This window comes from Coptis chinensis, chromosome 3, assembly GCF_015680905.1.
Source record: "Coptis chinensis isolate HL-2020 chromosome 3, ASM1568090v1, whole genome shotgun sequence".
In the NCBI taxonomy this organism is placed as follows: Eukaryota; Viridiplantae; Streptophyta; class Magnoliopsida; order Ranunculales; family Ranunculaceae; genus Coptis; species Coptis chinensis.
The window spans coordinates 21894003-21915535 of record NC_141458.1 but is presented as its reverse complement, the minus strand read 5'-3'; the positions used below and the strand labels follow the sequence as shown (position 1 = coordinate 21915535).

At 37.2% G+C, this 21533-nt stretch overlaps 1 protein-coding gene across 2 annotated transcripts; it reads left to right on the top strand.

Moving 5' to 3' along the window:
* The first annotated feature begins 13510 nt into the window (after positions 1-13510).
* Positions 13511-20507, top strand: UTR7 (UDP-N-acetylglucosamine (UAA) transporter family). Of its 2 annotated transcripts, XR_015218095.1 has the most exons (8): positions 13511-13753; positions 13831-13936; positions 14010-14255; positions 18528-18638; positions 18725-18883; positions 19776-19919; positions 20017-20242; positions 20435-20507. XR_015218095.1 is itself a non-coding variant. In XM_086601041.1 (7 exons), the coding sequence occupies exons 1-7, from the start codon at positions 13710-13712 to the stop codon at positions 20179-20181; spliced, it is 975 nt and encodes a 324-aa protein (XP_086457167.1). In that variant the 5' UTR covers positions 13511-13709; the 3' UTR covers positions 20182-20361. The 2 variants fall into 2 exon arrangements, 1 of the variants encoding a protein (XP_086457167.1); XM_086601041.1 differs by lacking the exon at positions 20435-20507 and having other exon boundaries at positions 20017-20361.
* Positions 20508-21533: the final 1026 nt, after the last annotated feature.

Here is a 21533-nt window from a genome sequence, read left to right as displayed (position 1 = left end):
CTTTTCATTGTCTTCTTTTTCTTTAGAGGATTTGGTCAGAATCTAAAGAAAAATTATATTCACTAGAAATCCCGAATTATTCTTTTATGAGTTGCAACTTGCAAGCTTGAACTCCAAAATATCAAAAATTTGGTATTGCAAATCTTATAGCCTGCAAATTTTGCACCTTATATATTTATAAACTTAGAAGTGAATCTCTGAGTTGCAAAAATATGGAATTCACTATTTCAGAAACAATGGTGTTGGTTCCTCTAAATATCTCTTTATTTCTTCAAATCTGAAATCGACAATGAAAGACACAATTGTGTAGATTTATTTAAGTTGGGTGTATTGAATCGATGAGATGAATTTGTGTGGAGAAGTACTTTGTGTGAAATTAGGAACACCTTATTTTACACAACACCAAAAAAATAACTTGCTTTGGTGAGCACGAAAGGATGGTTCATAGTTTCTTTATCCTAGCTAGTTCAGACTTCAGAGAGAGAAACTACGAGAGGAGAGAAAGAAACACATGCATGTGAGGAGAGAGAAATAAAAGAGGTTTCGTCATAAAGAATAGGGTTAACGAGTATTATCCCCAACAAGCTAGAAATTAGGGCCTTCCCACACACACACACACACACACACACACACACACACAAAATCAAATTGGCCGGGTTGACCGTGTTTTTTTTTTGGGAGGGGGGAGGAGACCCTAATTTTCCATGTAGTAGGGGGAAATCCTAATTGACCCTAATACTCATTAACCCTATTTTGGAATAAATAGATCGCCACTTTTTAAGGAAAATTTACAAAAAACCCCACTTTTCTTGGCAAATCCGTTTTAAGTTCGTAAATATTGAGTCCGCTTAAGAGCCCAGCTATATATATATATATATATATATATATATATATATATATATATATATATATATACTATTGAATTGCCCTTAGAGCAATCAATTTTTCAATTTTGATCGATACGTCTAGTCATCAACCTAATGTATCATATGCATTATCTATGGATTTTAAATCACTTAGATTAAATCAAGTTACCACTCATTTGAATTTACACCTAATCTATCTTGATTTTTACACTTATATATTGAGTTCTCTTTTACCACAATTTTTGTGCCCATTTTCAAAATTATTAGTGATTGCCCCCTACTCTGTCAATATATTTTATGTGTACCAGACGTTGATATTTTGTATATTGACAAATTTGCCCCCTGATTCAAATTTGTAAAAAAACCTCCATTTTTAACATTTAAATTTGTAAAAAAACCCCCATTTAAATTTGCCCCATTTTTCAACCTCTCATTCATTTTTCTCACCAATCAAATTCAACAACTCAAGAAGCAAAACAACTACCAAATAATTAGGACAAACCCATTTCTTCATTTCCTCGATTAATAAACTCTGTAAAGTATATATAACAAAAATATCGGAATTGGTTTCCACACTGAGTCAACTCAATTTAACTAGAGTTGGTTTTGACTAAACTTATACTCAGCTCAAAAATTGCTCCAAATTCTACAAAAAATGTACAATCCAACAATTAGAACAAATTCATATGCTTCCTCTAGTTCTTTCTAACCTGAAGATGCTGAAACAATTAGTGTTGGACGAAAGCAACTTTACTGGTAGCTTACCGTTAACAATTGGATTGCTCAGAGACCTTAGAAAATTATCATTACACGCTAATTCTTTCTTAGGAAGTCTTCCAATAGAGCTTGCAAATTTACAGAATTTGGAGTGTCTGGACCTCAGTGTAAACTCTTTCTATGAGAATCTAGCTTCCATATTGGTGAATCAAACAAGGCTAGCTGTCATACTTGGATGCTACTCAAAACAAAATCATTGGACCTATCTTCCCAAAAATTGGAAGTTTGGCCAAACTTGTAAGATTATACATCTCCAGGAATGTACTTACATGATCAATACCATTAGAAACAGGAAGATTGACTAGCCTAGGATCTCTAATAATTGGAAACAACAAGCTTAATAGGGGCAATACCAAAGACAATTGGGAATCTGGAAAAAACTGGAGGAACTTAGTGCGGTGGCGGTGCAATAGGAACTGTGAGGAATGGGGGAACTTGATTGTCTGCTGGGGGAACTTGATTGTCAGCTGGTGGCACCATCGAAGGTGTAGTGATAGGGTTAGTAGGAGGTACAGTTACGAGTGTGGCCGGTGATAATTGGTGTGGTGGAGGGAACTACAAATGGGTTTGTCGCATGATTCATTGGTGCAAATGAGGCAAAGACGTATGGGTATTTCGACTTGTCATAAGTTGGTTCTTGAAGTTTATTTAGCTATTAAAAATATTTTAATTCTTCAATGGTCTAATAATGAAGATACACAAAATAGTATAAAACTTAATGAGTTGTTGAATTTAATTGGTGAGAAAAATGAAAGGGAGATTGAAAAATGGGCAAATTTGAATGTTAAAAATAGAGGATTTTCACAAATTTGAATTATGGGTAAATTTGTCAATATACAAAATACCAATGGTTTATTATATAGAAAATTGAGGAGCAATTACTAATGATTTTGAAAATGGGAGGTTTTCACAAAAGTGGGTACAAACTGTGTGTGTGGGATGTTTTAAGTAAAAAAAGCCCCAATTTTTTGATAATGTCTAGATAATGCTTCTAAGCATTTACTATCATTTTTAAAAGCCATCTTTTGACGCTAATTTGTTTTGATTATTATTATTTTTTGAAAAATCAAAATGGGGTTGTTTGTATTCAAGGTGAAACTTGGTTTGTTGTGCATTCTTGTTTCTTCTCCAAGTGACGGCAACGACAGTTCACTACAAGAGTTATTCTGGTCAAGTTCATATCAAAGACCATGAATACTGAATAGTTGAGAATGCTCCCAGGAACCCACGTCAGCCCCCCTTTTTTCTCTGATACTGACACATCAGATTTTACAATAATTCGGCATAAAAAAAGTAAATCTCCCCCCTTTTTTGCATATTTCAATTGTTCGTAACCCAAAATAGATAAAAAAAAAACAAAACCTCTCTTTCCATACTCTCTTTTCAATTGTATAAAACACCCCCCAACTCTGCAAAAAAAAATTCATCTCTTCAAACCCTCTCTCTTATTCTTATTCCAAAATTAAACTAAGGTCATCCTTCAAGCCCTCCATTCATCAAGTAAATCAAACTATTTTCAATCTTGGATTCTAAGTTCTCCAGGTCAGCACGTTCAATTCTAACCAATTCACTCAAGAAGAGAGCAATATGTTAGGTTTGGATTTCCCTCCAGAGAAGTAAGTGACCAATTTAAATCATGGTTTGTTGAGGATCTCATACCAAGGATGTAAAAATGGTGTTTCTTTTCTACATTGTACTTCTGTGGTGTCCGTTTTAGTGTTGGTGTGATCAATGGAGGAATCAGAGCTCGCTTGACGATTATACGGAAGCATTCTACGAATAGTCTATTGTGATTGACTGGCCTGTCTATGCAGTGATTGCTGCTGGTGGGGAGGCATACTTAATGGAAGAACTTGTTGTTAGGCATTGCCGGAAGAAACTGGATGTACCTGGCCTTGATTGCTATTGTCTGTGGGAGACAGTATTTGCATGACTTGCTTTGAAGATGACGGAGGTGAACACAAAAATAGCTTTTGTTGTGATGGTTTACTCGGCTGAACAAGAGTTGAGCCTGAACCAGAAAGAAAACTCTAACCTTGCAACAGGTGCATGACTTGCTCACCTTTCTCAGCAACTTGATTTCCAGCAGCCATAGTGAGACCATTCGCATGGGAGGCATCCAACGAGATGTTTTGATGCATCACCATGTTCCCCCGGCCCATTCCCTTCACTAGCTTAGTCAGCTGTTGAGGCTATGATTATTGCCGCTGTTGTGGATGGTGCCTCCCAGGATGCTGTTGTTGTTGTTAACGCTAATGCTGCTTCAAGATTTGATTTGGCAAGTTACCACTGACGGCTTGAGGGTTTCGAACTAGCCCATAAGCTGCCATCTGAAGTTGTTTCTATTGGGATTGCGAAGATACTGGATTCATTGGAGAAGAATAAGATGTTAACGAGTGGTGAACATTTGGAGGGGGCACCGATACTGGCTAAGATGATGCCTGCTGGATTTGGGAACTATTTTGCAACGAAGAGGATACAAGTTGTTGCGGCTGTGGTTGCACATGTGTCATTGTAGTATTGGAAGAAACTGGTGTCTTTGGCCACCGCTGATTATGTTAATGCACCGCCCTCTGATGAAGCTACCTCTCCTTAGCAATACGAAGCAAGTAAAGCCTACTGTTGAGGGGTCGTAGTATGATTGCTTCCTTGGATATGAGGGTGGTGATTGTTGCTGAGCACACGAGGCTATTGGGTAGCACTCTCATTTTTTGTCCCGTTAGTTTTTATAAGGTATTGAAGTGCTGAAAGAGCAGTATCAACATTTTTGAATCTGTATTCTTTATTGTTCTTTTATGAAAGCACTTAAATGTGCCTTACTTTTTCTATGCTCCCTAATGATATGCGTGTCTTCTTTTTTTGCAGAAAATGAGATGAAATTCAACAGATGTCCTTGCATGGAATGTATAAACATCTCTTCAACTTCAAATTCAACTCAGAGTAATAATGATTTCTCCAATATCAGCGGTACCACTAACACCACTACTGAAGTCATGAACATACCCGATGTGCCGCCTCTTATTATTGTAAGCAATATCAGATTAAATGTGATTCATTTTGCATTGAAGTTTAGGTGTATTACATATACTCATTTCATCAGCTAACTTTCTGTTTGCAAACCTTACCAACATTATTAAAAAAATTGAACTGAAATTCATTTTGTACTGAAGTAAAATGTGACTCATTCCTCATTAGCCCGACTTATCCCCGTTTTGTTAGTAACTTGGTTTGATTGCTATTTGTTTTAGGAGAAGAGTAGCTTGGAAAAAATTGAAGAAGGTTTAGCTAGAGCTAGAACTACGATTAGAGAGGCGGTCCGCACACGTAACTATACATCTCAAAAGGAAGAAGATTTTATCCCCAGAGGATCACCATCAACCTCCTGAAGGACAAAAGCCAACAATATAATAGGTATTTGAGTTTGAGACTTGCTATTATCTGATAAATGGGGATGCAGATTTAGTTGTGGCAAGTGCCGGGGACGATAAAAAGATTTCCTTGTGGCATAAAAATGGACAAAGTTTAGGGACTGTTCCGATAGCCGGTACGGAAAGTGGTGATAATATTAATGTAAGTGTTTAAAGATTAGTTATTTACGGTTGGAGATTGTTTGGGGTTGTTTGATTTTGTTGGAATTTTGTGTAGGAAACGATATCGAGTATTAGTTTTAGTAATAAGAGTTCTAGGTACATTTGTTCTGGGGAAGTGGGTAAGTTGTGAGAATATGGGATTTGCAAAGAAAGAGGTGTATTAAATGGTTGAAAGGTCACACGGATACTATTACAGGTGCAATGTACAACTGTAAAGACGAGCATTTGGCTTCTATTAGTTTGAGAGGGGATTTAATTCTTTACAATTTGGCGTGCGGAGCGAGGGCTACCGAAATTTGAAGGATCCAAATGAACAAAGTTGTTTGATTGGCTATAGTTTAGGTGTTTTACCGCCTTAGTGGCTCATTATTTGGATTAAGAAATGTCTATTTTTCGTTATTGTCCGTGTTTGAGAGTGATTGATTACTCGGGTAAGCCGACATCTCTTGGTGACGGGTGGTGATGATGGATCCATACATCTTTGGGATATAACATGAAGGAATCCTAAGGTTTGTTCTACTCTACCAAATGCATTTAAGATCAAGGAAAAGTCAAGGGAAAAAATGGGAAAATTGAAAAAGGACTACCTTTATCAAGTCTATGAATGACAACTATTTTGGTGTGTACATTGAATTCTCTATCTTATGCCCACTATACGTACAATAGCACTTGTCTTTTTGATAAATGTCATATGTCTATTTCTAAAAAACTTTCTTTGACTATAGATTTTCATTATAGGTTTCTTGGTCGAAACAACACTCAGCACCAACCACTGGTGTTTGCTTCTCACCATCAAATGACAAGGTTTCATCCACGGCTTATTGATTTATGTGTTTAGTTATATGCACTTCTGATGGGAGTTCGAAATTTTCTAAAGAAAGAACTGAAAGTAACTGATATCCTATTTTTTTTTTCAATATTGCAGATTATTGCTACTATTGGTCTGGATAAAAAGTTACACACTTTTGATTCAGGAAGTAGAAGGCCCACATTCTGTATACCTTACGAGGCACCTTTTTCTTCTTTGGCATTTAGAGATGATGGTTGGATACTTTCATTTCTTTGAACTAATAATGGCAGAGTGGTATTCTATGATGTTCGAGGGAAACCACAGCCTATCAACGCTCTTCTTAGTGCTTATAGTAATTCAGAGGTAAAACTCTGACAATAATGTTATCTATGAAATAGGTTACTATACTATTGTTCCAAAAACAAAAGAAAAAAGGCCTTACACAAAATATTTGTTGGTGTGCCAATGTTTGAAAAACAAACAATGAGCAAAACCTCGATTCTTTGTAATTATTCCTTTATAGATATTTTGTGATTGAGTGTTAAAGTAAAACTATTACATGGATCATGCCAATATTTTTCTATTTTTTTCTCCTTCATACAGTATTTCATGGATCACCACTATTGAAGTCATTAACATATCCGATGTGCCGCCTCTTATTATTGTAAGCAATATCAGATTAAATGTGATTCATTTTGCATTGAAGTTTAGGTGTATTACATATACTCATTTCATTAGCTAACTTTCTGTTTGAAAACCTTACCAACATTATAAAAAAAATTGAACTGAAATTCATTTTGTACTGAAGTAAAATGTGACTCATTCTGTTAGCCAGCTTATCCTGTTTTGCTAGTAACTTGATTTGATTGTTATTTGTTTTAGGAGAAGAGTAGCTTGGAAAAAATTGAAGAAGGTTTAGCTAGATCTAGAACTGCGATTAGAGAGGCGGTCCGCACACGTAATTATACATCTCAAAAGGAAGAAGATTTTATCCCCAGAGGATCACCGTCAACCTCCTGAAGGACAAAAGCCAACAACATAATAGGTATTTGAGTCTGAGACTTGCTATTATCTGAAGCATTGATATTTCCAGGATATACCTAGAACACAAAGGGATCTAAGGTTTCGCCTCCTTCGAAAACTTTGTCTCTCATTATATTCGATGACGAGATTTACACCTTAGTTATAATCCATGGTTTTATTGCATTTTTGATAATTGTTTCTCCTTTAATTTACTGAGATTTGAATGCATGGGCTCGACTTAAATCAGATACTTCGTTCTTTCATTTATTATGGATTTATTAATGCTATCATTATATAGATATTTCTACTGAAGCTGGTGAAACTTCATAACAAAATTGGATTCATCCTTGGAAAGATGAAAGGAGAAATTATATTCGGCAACAATAATAAGAGAAAAGATCTATCGCAAGAGTTGCACCAGAAAGGCTTCACACTATTCCCTAGAAATATAAAGAATGTTGAAGTGGTACTTACCAGGATAACTGAAGATGGAAAGGAAACTGAAGACAACTTAGTGGTAGGCTGGACGCTAGGAACATAGGAGGTTATTAAAGTGATCATGAATATCTATTGTGATTGGCACTTGGCACATTGACAGTGGAGAAGATTTAGGAGCTAATTGCTAGTAAGGATAGACTGGATAAATATTTTGAGCAATTGAAAAGAAGGATCTCCAAAGTACCTGTGGTTGAAATTTCTAGATTCACTTGAGACAGACTTGATGTATGAATAGTTCAAATTCCTTTTTTTATCCCCTTCAAAAACACCCAAGCTTAAAGTTTGTTGTCTGATTGTTTTGTAATTCTCCAGATCAAGTTAACGCCGATGCAGAAGGAGAGTTGTAAGTGAGCAGTTGAAAGGCGAGGTGAAGAACGAAGGTGGCATGAAAGGCTTCAAAACTACCAACGCGGAATCCAACAAAGTACATTTCAATGAAGACCAGCCATTTCTGTTACTGAAAATGGAGCAAATTATGTTAATTAGCTCAACAACTGAAACAGGTTTAATACTCAGCCAAGTAACAACTTATTCTACGATGGTTATAAATGTTAATGTGTTTAACATTGGACTTGGTGTGTTGTTAACTTAGAGAATGTTGTCGTCTTGATACTTTTCAGTTATTAGTCGGTATTGTCATCTTAACATTGTCAGCTTTCTCAATGTTCTACTGCTAATTGTGAGCTATATATTAAACTTATATCTGGCTTTGTGCTATTCTTTCCACAGCCATGGAAATTGAAGAGACCATCCCAAAAGAGACAATGGTAGAGAAAGCATATGAAGACAAAGAATTTGTAGTCGGGCCCAAAAGGAGAATAGGAGATAAGAAACCTGCTACAACTGCTAAAATAGCTAAGGCTGCAGCAACTAGAAGGAATAGAGGTCAAACCCGTTTAAAGCCAAAGCTAATAACTGATGTACTGAAACCACAAAGGGCCAACTGTCGAGCGGGAAAGTATGTATTGAGTGAAAGTGAATCTGAAGACACTACGGATGATTCTTAGTATGATGTCATAGAGGTAGATGCTAATGAAGATTAAAGATGACACATTTTATTGTCACGCTATGGAAATGGTTGTATCCTTTTGATTGTTAGATGGGTTTGTTCTCATTAGTGTCGTTGTACTGCTAAAATCATTATTTTCTGTTTAGTTGATCAAATTGTATAACAAATCGCTTTTTCCCTAAATCTTCAACCCTGGGATTTTATTTTTTCAGATTCTTATTCTTTGTGGTTTTTGTTTTTTCTAAGAATGGATCTTAAAGGTTTCTGAAAGATTGAACCTATATGATTCTGAACTTGCTACATGTTTCAATTTCTTAAATGCAGCATGGGTTTAACTACAATGGGTCCTTAACTCCTTATCATTACAAGGTATTCAACATGAGTTTGAACACAGAATTTTAGTCTCTATAGGACCACTATCTCCCTTTATTTTTGTTACTGATTGCGTCCATTCTGTTAAAGTAACCTCAGTCAATGTAGTTATGAAGGAAGCGTGTAATTTATTATGTAAACTAACCGTGTATTATTTCTATTAAACCGTGTATTTATTTTATGTGAACCATGTACACAATTGATATTTGGCTATCATACTCTAATCTTGGTTTAGAAGGAAACTCTGGCTTAATCTTATGATTAAGGGTGCCCAGGAAAATATTTCACATTAGTTTATTTGTTTATGTCAAGATATTGTAATTTGTGTTGTCTGCAAGATTCTCTCACATTACCATGAATGTGTAGAAGTAGATGTGGTTGTACATCCAATTGTAATTCTTCATTCGACATGGTAGTGGATCGGAGTGGGTTCTACGTCGATTAGGAGTTAAAACTACAGATTATTTAGGGTATGTTTAATTGTACAAAGGTACCCGGCCTGCTTGGTCTACTAAATGAATATTTTAGTATAAAATCTTCGAGAATTAGAAATGTTCACCAACGTCAAGAATTTTTGAGGATCCCAATAGAAGTTTATACACGTCTTGTCCCAATGTAAAAGTTTTATCAAAATGTTACATAATTATAGCAGTTCATTGAGCTGTTGGAGTGTATCATTTAAAAACGTTGTTCAAGCATTTACTCTGAGGTATATGTGCTTTGGGAGTTGGGACAGGCTTATTTACTAAGTAATTTAAAAAGCTTCTCTGTTTCTCCTTGAGATGGAAAGTTACGCAATATTTTTAAGTTTTACCACTGCGAAATATTTCATAATCATTAAAGAAGTGTAGTATTTCTAGGCAATCATGCATAGATTGAACCCAGTAGATGGTTTATATGTGTTTCGCCAATTGGAAATGGTGGATGCATAAATCAATTAAGTCCTATGCCATTTATAATGTTGTATATGACTCAAGTATGTTCAATCGATTATCCTACTCATAGTTAGATATGACATAGGTTATGTGCAACTCAACAACAAGATGATCATTGTGCGCAATGAATATAATTTGGTTATCGTTTAAATATATGGTATATTTTGAGTGTTCTATTATTTGATTGTTGCATTATATTTTGATAGTTTATATAGGTGATGATGATAAGAAATGTTATTTAGGACAATAATAACCTAAAAATAGAATCAAAACCTTTAAAAAAAAATTAGAATAATATAAACCCTTCAAACAAAGTATATATATATTATAAGCAATGAATTATTAGCCATCAATATACATATATTATTTATTGAAGTGACCAAGTCCGGCCATATCCGGGCCAAATTGCTAGTATTGCATATTAAGAGCATCTTTAGCAGTAATATCAACCTAGTAGTAAGAATTTGGTGTTTTTTCAACTTCAGGAGAACTACATGTTGATGAAAACACCAAAAAAACACCAAACCAAACACCAAATCGACCAATATTTGGTTCCAGGTTTGGTGCTGTATCAAATCACTTACGCGGTTTTGGCAACACCGCGTGGGCTTGGGCTGCTAAATGGGCTTCTATGGCGCGGTTTTGGCAAAACTGCGTGGGCTTGGGCTTCAATGGACGCGGTTTTGCCAAAACCGCGTGCGTTTTTTCTGAAAATCAGAACTGTGGTGCATAGAACTTGAAATTTTTTGAGTTGTGCATAGAAGTTAAGAAATTAACATTTGTGCAATTGAAGAAATTAAGAATTGTAATTCAAAATCGAAAAAATTAAAGAAATTAAAAATGATTATGCAGTTCAAAATCTATGATTATGATATAATCATATAATATCCAAAATAATCCAAAACCTATCATATTACATCAAATTTATTTAGCTCTCTTCTTATGCCCCTTACCACTCGATCCCTCTCCTCTCTCTATTTGGACGTTCCGAAGCTGCTCCTCTAAGTTCCTAATCTGAGATTGATGATCTTCTCTGTCTGCACGGAAGTTAACTACTTCAGCCTGAAGTTCCTCATATCCCTGATGTTCTGCGTGTACACTTGCTGCATATCCTCATATACGCTTTCGAAGTCTCGGCGTATACGCACGTAGGGATTGGTATGTCTGAGAATATGCCTCCTCTCTTTCTTGGCTATAATGATACAGGGCAGTCCTCATCCCATCAAACATAAGAACCTGAAAATCCAAGAAAATACAAGATGTGAGTACATATTATATATATAATGAAGAAAATAAATAAAACAATTAAACTCACCATGGTATCTTGATCAATATCGCTGCTCTAACTTTCGGAGAAACAAGCATGAGGCACCTCAAGAATGGAAATATAAGTAGGCTCCCCATCGTACACACACACGGCAAACATCCGAGGATTCTTGGCGCACCACGGGACTGGCTGATATGCATTCGTGAGGTTGTGGGTTGTAAACAGTCGGTATGGCGGATGAGGAATACGTAGCTCACGTCTCATCCCTTCCAGGCCCACAAACTCGAAGTTGCTAGCCCGACCAACATGAGGCAACAACGGACCCATGGAGACACGGTTCCACCATCTATAATACTGATCGCCATCACTTTCAAACAACAAAAGAAGACGATCCGGCCAAGGACCACCACCGGCATGAACTTCATGAACTTGAATTCTACCCCACGACTTTGCATCACTAACATCCGGCATGGGAGCACATGGAACTCCATAACGCCCAAATCATCCGCTTCCAACATCCGGTCGCCACAAGCATACCAAACGACAATCACGCGGCAAAACAACTCGCGGACGTGACAACATACAAGCATCTTTGTCAGATAATTTGGATCGTCAAAGGCGTTAGACAAAATGCCAAGGTCTCCACTCGATAGATGACAATGATCTAATATCAATCTAAGCACAAGCCATACGGATATTATTCTTAATCACGCTCTCATTCACGAGTCAAGTGAGGCCCCTCACCAACTAGCAAATCTAGGGCGTATCGAAATCATGTCTATGTTAGGACAAAGACATCGAAAAGTACTCATAAAACCAAATCTCTAAAAGTCCCGTGAATCCCTTAACTGGGGACTTCTACTTTCGAATGTCTTTGAAGCTTTATCTAACGCCGATATCAATGTGGCATATAATTGAGCTACCCAGTCATAATCTCTTATAGTATGCAAATCGGATACATAAGCATAATATCCCAGTCGTGATCATTAGAATGACCATTGGGAAACAAAACATGCCCAATAAAAACATCAAAAAAGCCCTAACATCTTGTCGGCAAGACCCTCACTACCCCGATCAAAAGCTAACTCCGGCTCATGTATCAGGATGCAAGAGGGGTTCCATATATGCAATCTTAATATGAGATAGCTTAATCCCAGAAGAATCATAAGCATCTGCACCCAAACGAGTAAAACTCACAAGCATACTATCCATATTCTCATAATTTGTATGAAAATATATCGGTTGGCCTATACCGATACTCAACCCGTAAATCATAGTGAAGTCTAGTGGTGTAAACCCTAACTCTGCACAAGGAAAATGAAATGTATGAGTTCTACTCCACCATCTTTCTACTAAAGCTACCACCCCTAATCAAAATCGGCCTTCATAATCCGTGATCAATCAAAATACCCAAAAGTGTATACAAAATACTATCTCTAATATGTACAAACTCATCCAAACTCCTAATAACCTTCCACCACTCTTTAACACCAAGTAAAGCCGATCTAACTTCGGTGAGTCAACAACATCTTTGATTATAAAAAAATAATGCGTATAAGATAAATAAATAATTAATTGGTCTAACTCAACTAATTAATATTCAAAATATTTAATCAAAACTAATTAATTACCCGAAGTATTAGCCATCGCTTTCGACCGTGTTTTGTATCACGTGTAGAAGATTATGAACTTCCATATCAAGTGCTTCTCCAAGTGCAAATTGTCAATCAAAGTCGTTCATCCGATACTTCCGTACATAGGGATGTCTATCGGTCGGTAGCGACATCCTCTGGTTCTTCTTCCCCCATCGCCTTCTCCCCACCGTATTCTACTTCCTCATCACCAATGTCGCCCTCACATAATCGCCAATCATCACCGGGTCGAAAGGTTCAAAAAGATCCATATCAAATTTTAAGAGTTTTAGATAGGTTTTTATTTTTTTTTTTTAACTAAAGAGAGGATTTTATAATTGTGAGAAGAGGTAAAAGTGATCAACCGCGGCTTTGAGTCGTATATATAGAAGTAACACGCGGCTTTGCGAACACCGCGCGGTTTTGCCAAAACCGCATGGGCTTGGGCCTGTTAGTTGGGTTTTAGTGGCGCGGTTTTGGTAAAACCGCGTGGGCTATATGGCGCGGTTTTGGCAAAACCGCGTAGTTGCTTAGTGTTTTTTTGGTGTTGCTCCTAAAGTTGCTTGGTGTTTGGTTTGGTTCAAAATTTTGGTGTTTTTTTGGTTGCTCTGCACTCTAAGATAGAATAGTGTGTTGAAAGTTAAGTACAATTTACGACACGTGTAAATCTCCTTACGTGAAATACGGAAATACCCTTCTCTACCAGTCCAAAAACCGTTAACTGTTTGACCGATCTCTCTCACTCACAGGTCACAGCTACTAGTTTTTATTTTTTATTTTTCACATGGGTTCGTTCCTCCTTTTCTCCTCCAATCCATGCAAATCTCACGGCGCCAGCTGTCCCCCCAAAAATATACTTGTCACTTTTTTACTATTCTACAAAATTCCAAACAAGAAAAACGAGACCTCCTCTCTCACCCGAGTAAATTACTTATTTACCACTCGATCTAGATGGAAGGTGGCACTAGTGTTGTTGAAGCATCAGCCTATATGAGGTACTAGTTTTTGTTGATCGTTGTTATATTATTATAAAGTAGATGACGTGATAGTTTGTTTATGTGTTATTGTATAGTTTGTTATCAGCCTTTTCATATGGGATTGCTTCTATGGCAATGGTTTTCATCAATAAGGCAGTTTTGATGCAGTATTCAAATTCAATCACACTTCTCACTCTACAGGTATTCATTTATTCGAGTATACATTATTATTATTTTTTATCTATGTATTCATTTTTTTGTAAATTTGTCTTAGCAACTTGCGACAGCCTTGCTTATACACTTTGGACGAGTTATGGGGTACGCAAAAGTAAAAGAACTAAACATGGTGACTGCCAAGAAGTTATTACCACTTTCATTGTTCTACAATGCCAACGTTGGATTTGCTTTAGCAAGCTTGAAAGGGGTTAATATTCCCATGTACATTGCACTCAAAAGACTTACTCCACTTGCTGTCTTGGTAGCTGGATTTTTCTCTGGGAAGGGGAGGCCGTCACGACAGGTATGTGGCTGGACATTTTGCATTGATACCACATCAAAGTTTGCTTTCTCATTATATATCCATCGTTACTGAAAAGGCTACCTTAAGGCGATCCGATCTTCTTTTGTAAGCACGGATACATACCGTTTTCTTGGCCAAGTCACAAGTCCTTATGTGTAAATATGTTGATTGGTACTGTTAAGCATACACTGCTATGGTTTGTTAATTTGGTTATAATTTGATAGAACCGGGTCTTGAAATTTTGTACAAAGAGCTAAGGTGTATTTTATAATCAAGTTTTTCATGTCCTAGTAGGTGTGGTCATCTTCATTCTTGATCAAACTTAGCTCAGTCATCACTTTAAGAAAGGATCTCAAATTAGGAAGATGGAATCCGTATGTGGTCATCCATTTTGTCCAAAATCATAAACATCACATTTATTGTAACTACCTATGTAGGAATGCCACTTTATGCAAGAAACCAGTGTAAGGAAACAGTGTTTACACACAATATCAATAGAGTGACTTCGTAACGAGGTCCTTTTGGCCATCTTCAGTGTTGCTTATGTATGGACCTGTATCCTCAAATATATAGAATCTACACCATAGATCATTCTCCAATGATTCCCTCAAATGGACCTCTAAATTTTAAAAATGCTAGAATCAGCGGGGGCAATAAAACAGCTGGTTTTCATTGATCATGACGAAATGCAAATGCAGAATTTGAAGTCTATACTCATCTGGTTTGATTGTTTGAAGCAATTTCTGGGTGGCATGTTGATTTCAGCAAGAGTGATTTCGACAAAGTTAATAGATCAGGGTATGTCATGTTACTCAGAGTTGTCGCGTTGCAGAGTTGGATCTTGTCCTTCAGTATACTTGGGCCTCCCCTTGGCTTCTCCTTATAAAGCTAAACATGTTTGGGAACCCGTGATTGATAGGTCCACCAAGAGATTGGTTGTATGAAAAAGAAAATATTGATGTAAGGGTGGAAGAATCGTCTCGATTAATTCTACTTTCTCTAGACTCCCAATTTATTATTTATCATTTTTCGATATTCTGACAAGTGTGGCCAATGTACTGGAGAAGACCATGCATGATTTTTTGTAGGGAACTCAAGGAGGTGCACATCGATACCATCTGACTTCCTGGGATAAAGTTTGCATGCTAAAGGAACTTGGAGTTCTAGATTTTAGGTGCCTTAACCAAATCTCTTTTCTGCAAATGGATATGGAGATTTTTTGAGTGATGGAGATGCACTTTGGAAGGAGCTTATGCAGATAAGTATGGGACAGACCGCTGTTATGCAAAGAAGGTCACTAAGATATATGGATGTTCTCTTCAGAAAGGCGTATGAATTGTAAGAACACGATGGAGCAGATCAGTTTTAAAGTCGTCATAGGGTGTAACATTCTATTTTGGGATGATATATGGTGCATCGATAGGCCACTTAAAGCAACTTTTCATTAGATGTATGCTATTGCTAGAAATAAGAATGGAACGGTTCAGCAACATATTGTGTTAAAGGATGATAACCATTATTGGGATTTGAATTTTAGAAGAGAATTTTTTGAAAGAGAAATGCAACTAGCAATTTCTTTCCTTGAGCTGATTAGTGGTCTTAGGACCAGTGACGATCCCGACATGGGGCATTGGTGTGGTCAAGACTGTTCACTTGCAGATCCATGTATGATGCTTGAAGGTAAAAGAATTTCAGAACTTAAAATTGGTATTCTTGATTTGCCATACAAAGAAGGTGTGGAGTCCTAATGCTCCTTGAAGTATGATTTTTTCTTTCTGTCATTGATTTGGGGTAGGACTTCAACTATTGATAAATCAGAAGAAAATAGGCATATTAATGGTGAATAGGTGTGCCATCTGCTGCCAGGCTGAGGAAACTGTCTAATATCTCTGCAAGAGTTGTCCTGTTACTTGTGAAATTTGGAGATGATTTCTTCCTTTGTGTCATTGTCAGGTAATACTTGATACTTTGGTGCATGTCCTCAAAAGTTGGAAATGTTCTAGACTTCCACTGCTAGTCGTTTGATGTGGGGAGTCCTCTTTCACGCCATTTACTGGGGGATTTGGCTGAGGCTTTTTGAAGATAAGAAAGAGTCATTTGATCACATAGTAAGCAACATCAAGTCTGTGGTTTGGTATTGGGTATGTCTATGGTGCTTTGATGCTGTTATTTTCAACTGTGGAATCTGTAATGATGGCTGTATTATCATATAATTTGCTTGTAAATGGGTTATAGTGTCCCCTCAATCACATTGCTTTTTTAAATTTATTGTCTTATCGGTCGAAACAAAAAAAAGTTTCTTTCTCCAGGATAAATGGTGATAGCTATTGTTCCACCCAATAGCACGAGCCATAGAAACTATTCCGCTCGGTAGCTTGGACGAAAGTGATGTGCTTGCTATGGTAGCCAAGGAAGCATCTAGGAGAAATGAAAATGAGACATTTGGGTGTAGGGGTAAACCCTCATGGATTGCCTTATGCATCCTTTTCTAGATTTGTTTGATGAATTAGTGTGTGTGCATGTACACCACAGAAAAATGTTTAAATTAATCAGCAAAAAATAATAAAAAAATGGGGGGGAGAGGCTAATCATCATGGGGACTTTTGGCAGAAACAATGTGCTATACTGCCTTCTACTCAGTTGATGTCATCGACGATACCAAGGATCAATACGAAATAATATCTTCATAATCTAAGCAGACTAGCCTAAGGACGAGGTCCTTGTTTCTCGATCCTCCATCGATCTTGTTTTTCTTCAACATCTCTAACACAAGAATATTGTTCCTGATCTGAGTTTGAAATTATATTGTCAGGGGTGAGGCAAGGTGCTAGGTTACTGAAGTGGCGCTTTGGGTGGCCGTGGCTGGACTAAAAGTTACTACCTTGGATGCTGTGGTGCCTGTCCCGCAATATGCCAAATTCACAGCGCCTTTTACAGCAGAGGTTTGAATAACCGGCGCCAATTGTTGGCGCAATACTTTCAAGCATCCTTGTCTGAGAGTCATCCTCAGATCATGGAGAAAATTCGCATAGAAAACAGAGATTAGGATCGACCTACATAGCTGAGCAGCTTACTAAATAGCGAAGTTACATTGGCGCGGGTAGGTGTGTCCGTATCCGACACGGATAGGAAGTCTCTGACACGGCAAAATATTGAAAATTGAGGTAAATCACATGCAATATGTGTCCCATATGTGTCCGACATGGACACATGGATACGTATCCGACACGGATTTTTTTCAAAATACGGTGTGTCCATGTAACATAGCTAAATATATAAGAGTTAGTCTTTTTTGGGCAAAGGAGAGGAGTATTCGGTAAGCGGCCACCAACTAGAACATTAGAGGGAGGTTGATGTTGGCAATAACTTTATCATACATGCTTAAAGTGGGAGAGAACATAAATGGGAGGGTCAAATGAGAAGGAAGTGTAACCTATAGGGAACGATGGTCACGAATACTTCAGTAGGCAGCGCCATAGTTGTGGTGGTACGCTTTGTTTTGCCATTGATTCTGGTGTGTTTTTGCAGAGCCTGAAACACTGGCGGTGAAATTGTTTCACCAGGACATATAGGGGACGAATCTTTTGCGCGGTGATCTACTTTTTACAAAATGCTAAATAGTAGCAGTATGGGATTCCACCACTTAACCTTCAACTGCATGTACACGAATTTCCTACGGTGTTGTTGTTGTTGTTGTTGTTTTTTGGATAGTTCAAACTTTTATTCCCTAAACCCCTCAAATCCCCTTTTCCTGGTGAAGGTGAGAATCGAACCTAAGACCTTGGGCTCAACCTCCCAAGTCTTAAACGGTAAGCCACTGGACACCTTCAGATACAAATGCTTGCATTTGAATGACCTTATAGGGCCCACTTGTACACTAACTTGTCTATCCTATGCTACCTGTCAAAATACAGATGCTTGCATTTGAGATGGCCTTATAGGGCCCACTTTGAGATGAGTGAAGGGTGTTTAATTTTTTATTTTTATTTTTATTTACATTTAATTTATTAAAAAATAGAAACATTGTGAAGTAATCTCCTCTCAAAGATTAGCTTATTCTGCCAGGTCTAATGTCATATTTAGGAAAGACGATTATCAGAATAAGATGATGCACCCATTGTGGGCCCTGTATTATTTAGAGAATTAAACTCGAACTTATTACGGTCAGACATGCACGTCTCATGCAAGGATCATCTGCTTTTTCTTGTGAGAAGTATCTGCTCAAACTATTTGCTGTAATTTTTTATTTTTTTTTCTGACATGTTTCTTCAGGTGTCTCTTTCCGTTATATTTACTGCAGTAGGGGTCGTCATAGCAGCAGTGGGTGATTTTTCATTTGATCTCTTTGGATACAGCATGGCGCTTACTTCAGTTTTCTTTCAGGTTTGAGTATTTTTTTGTGATAATATGTCACTACTCACTTCTCACTCCACTACTACAACAATACTAATGTCTGATAACGTATGCAGACAATGTATCTGATATTGGTTGAAAAGTCTGGTGCTGATGATGGGCTTTCATCAGTTGAACTGATGCTCTATAATTCTCTTCTGTCACTTCCATTTCTGCTAGTTGTTATTGTTGTCACAGGCGAATTTCCAACGTCGTTGTCGCTGCTATTTGAAAAGGTCAGACACATTATGTTTATCAGTTAATGTGTCTTGTTCATTTCTTGTAGGTATTCTCAACTTCTAAGTATAATTTTAAATGTTCTTTCAGTATCTATCTGTTAATGTAATTAGAAGAAATGTCATGTGCTAACCCATGTTTCATAGGGGGTGACCTATCTAGACTTTATTTGTAACTGGCATACCCTTGTACTATAAAAGGGCTTGTAACCGGATAGAGGGGATCTTCTTGGGCATGACGGAGCTCCTTGTTATGTGGCCTATTACTTGTAAAGTTGTAATATTATAGTTTTATCACATCACTGAATTGAATTTTACCGATGAAAAAAATGTAATTGGAAGGTAATTATGTATCTTCTGTTAAAAAATTACTTTTAAATCTGATTCCTACATCCAATTTGTAACCATGGAGTTTGTTGCTGTATGTGTTCCTGGTGTGTTCTTGCTTGTGGTCTTGCTGAATAACATGATTCATATTGGGTGTAGTATGTTAGGTCTGAATATGATTCTTTTTCACTACAAATTGGAAAATCTATGAATGCAGTTTTAAATATCATTTTTGCTAGTGTTCGGTTTCCTTAGGTGCCTTTAGTTTTTAGGCAAGAAGCTCCGTGGTCCAATGCTGGTCTATTTAGTGCCAAATCTATCTCATTCAGCTTTCCTTATCAAATTTGTAGTTCTGAGCGGGCTGAGATGTACATGTGTAAACTTTGCAACTCCATTCTGAGACCCTAATTTCCCATCTAGTGTGTGTGTGTGTGGGTGGGGGTAATACTAGTTAACCCTTATAATATTTGCTGCTTTTGATTGTATATCTTTAGTACAATGCTCTGAGGTACTAGTGATTGGTGCATCCCCTCTGATTTTTTTGATTACTTGTTCCAATTGGCAGGCTAATTCTTTGTCATTTTTAGTGATACTTATTCTTTCATTGGTGATGGGCATCGTTCTCAACTTCACCATGTTCTTGTGTACCATAGTAAACTCAGCTCTCACAACAACTATTGTTGGAGTTCTTAAGGGGGTTGGGTCCACGGTGAGTACATAGCTTCATTTACTGATTAAAATAGCTTCCGGTTTTGTACTTTAAGCAGTGATTCATAACAAAAAGAATCTATTCCTCTACCATGCAGACCCTTGGTTTTGTCTTGCTTGGTGGTGTGCAAGTACATGCCCTGAATGTGACTGGGTTGGTCATCAACACTGCTGGTGGTGTGTGGTATTCATATGCCAAATATCAGCAAAAGAAGAGCAAACCACGGAAGATAATGTCTGACGTGGAGGCTCACCATAAGTAGAGAGCAAATGTTGGAGGGTTTTGTGAACTATAGCCTGATTCCGTTCCGATGACAATACTTTGTATCCTCTTACAGAAAACATGATTCTTCTTTTCATAAATTGCTTTAAAGTACATATCAGTTTACATGAATACAACTAAATTGCAGAATGAGTAATGAAAATACGAATTTTGTCAGTAACTGAAAGAACTAGTTTAGTACTTTTATTGAATTTCTACTAGTTGTTTTAGCATTTTCCTTTACCGGTATTAAGGCTGCGCTTGTTTACCCTGAAAGAGACTAGAGTTTTGTTGCTCCTAATGCTAAAAGTAAGGTGATTCCATGGCTATTGTTGTCTCGGTAGGTGACTAGGTGGTTTCACCACCAAAATTTTCATTGTGTGCTTTGGTTAGAATGAGATACAGGTGTCAGTGACTAATATGTGAGGAATCAGGAAGGAACCAATTTATGAAGCTCGCTGTTCGACTGCCCCCATGTGAGAACCAATGGTTGCATTTGCCGTTTACTCGACAATTGAGATGCCAAAAGCTGGATTGCTACAGAATTTCACCTCTACAACGTTTCTCAACTCTTGGCATAAAACTTATTTATTCATATGGCACTGACGATCTTCATTTCTTTTAACAGGGTGTACATCTGGTTATATTTCTAGTATTACCAATTTTATAAAACCTGAAACTGAATATAATAATTCTAGTATGGTATGTGTCAATACTGATAACCTAACACTTAAGTCAATTAAACAGAGAAGAGCATAAGCTGGTTGCAATTGGAAATCATTGGAAGCCAAACAGAAGATGAATTGGTAATGTAGTTCGGGTTCTACACCTATGATCTGATCCTACTAACCTGATCATTGAGAGGGACGGAAGGGTCGATTTGTAAGTTTGTCACAGGTTATGAGAGCTTTTGGGCCTTTACATTCGTATATAGTTTCTTTCTCTTGTGGAAATGGGCTGAAGGTTAGCACACGGCCTACGCTCGACAATATTCAAAAGCAGCAAGTCTTATCATGAAATCCTAAACATTAATAACTATTCTCCCACATGAAATGAGGCAGTGTATAAGTCTATAAGATATATGGAAACCTGTGAAGGCTGTGATTTGTCGGTTTGTCCCACCAAAAAGCGCCAATCCAATCGCACAATGTTAAGATGGAGTTGTGCCTAATCTGTATGACTGTATCTTACATCCGGGAAATAAATTGAAGGAGGCTAGAATGTTTTTTTCCTTTTTCTGTTTCAGTTTCTGTTTATGTCTCAAAGACTTCTATTCAGGGACAAGCTCAGGTTTTCATAGGACTTTTCTTTTTCAGATGCTTTTGAGCGAATATGCTCCAAATCCCTGAACAA

Coding starts and splice junctions, on each gene's coding strand:
- UTR7 (XM_086601041.1), top strand. CDS start 13,710: ATGGAAGGTGGCACTAGTGTTGTTGAAGCATCAGCCTATATGAG. Junction 14,256..18,527: donor AGGGGAGGCCGTCACGACAG/GTATGTGGCTGG, acceptor ATGTTTCTTCAG/GTGTCTCTTTCCGTTATATT. Junction 18,639..18,724: donor TTACTTCAGTTTTCTTTCAG/GTTTGAGTATTT, acceptor TAACGTATGCAG/ACAATGTATCTGATATTGGT.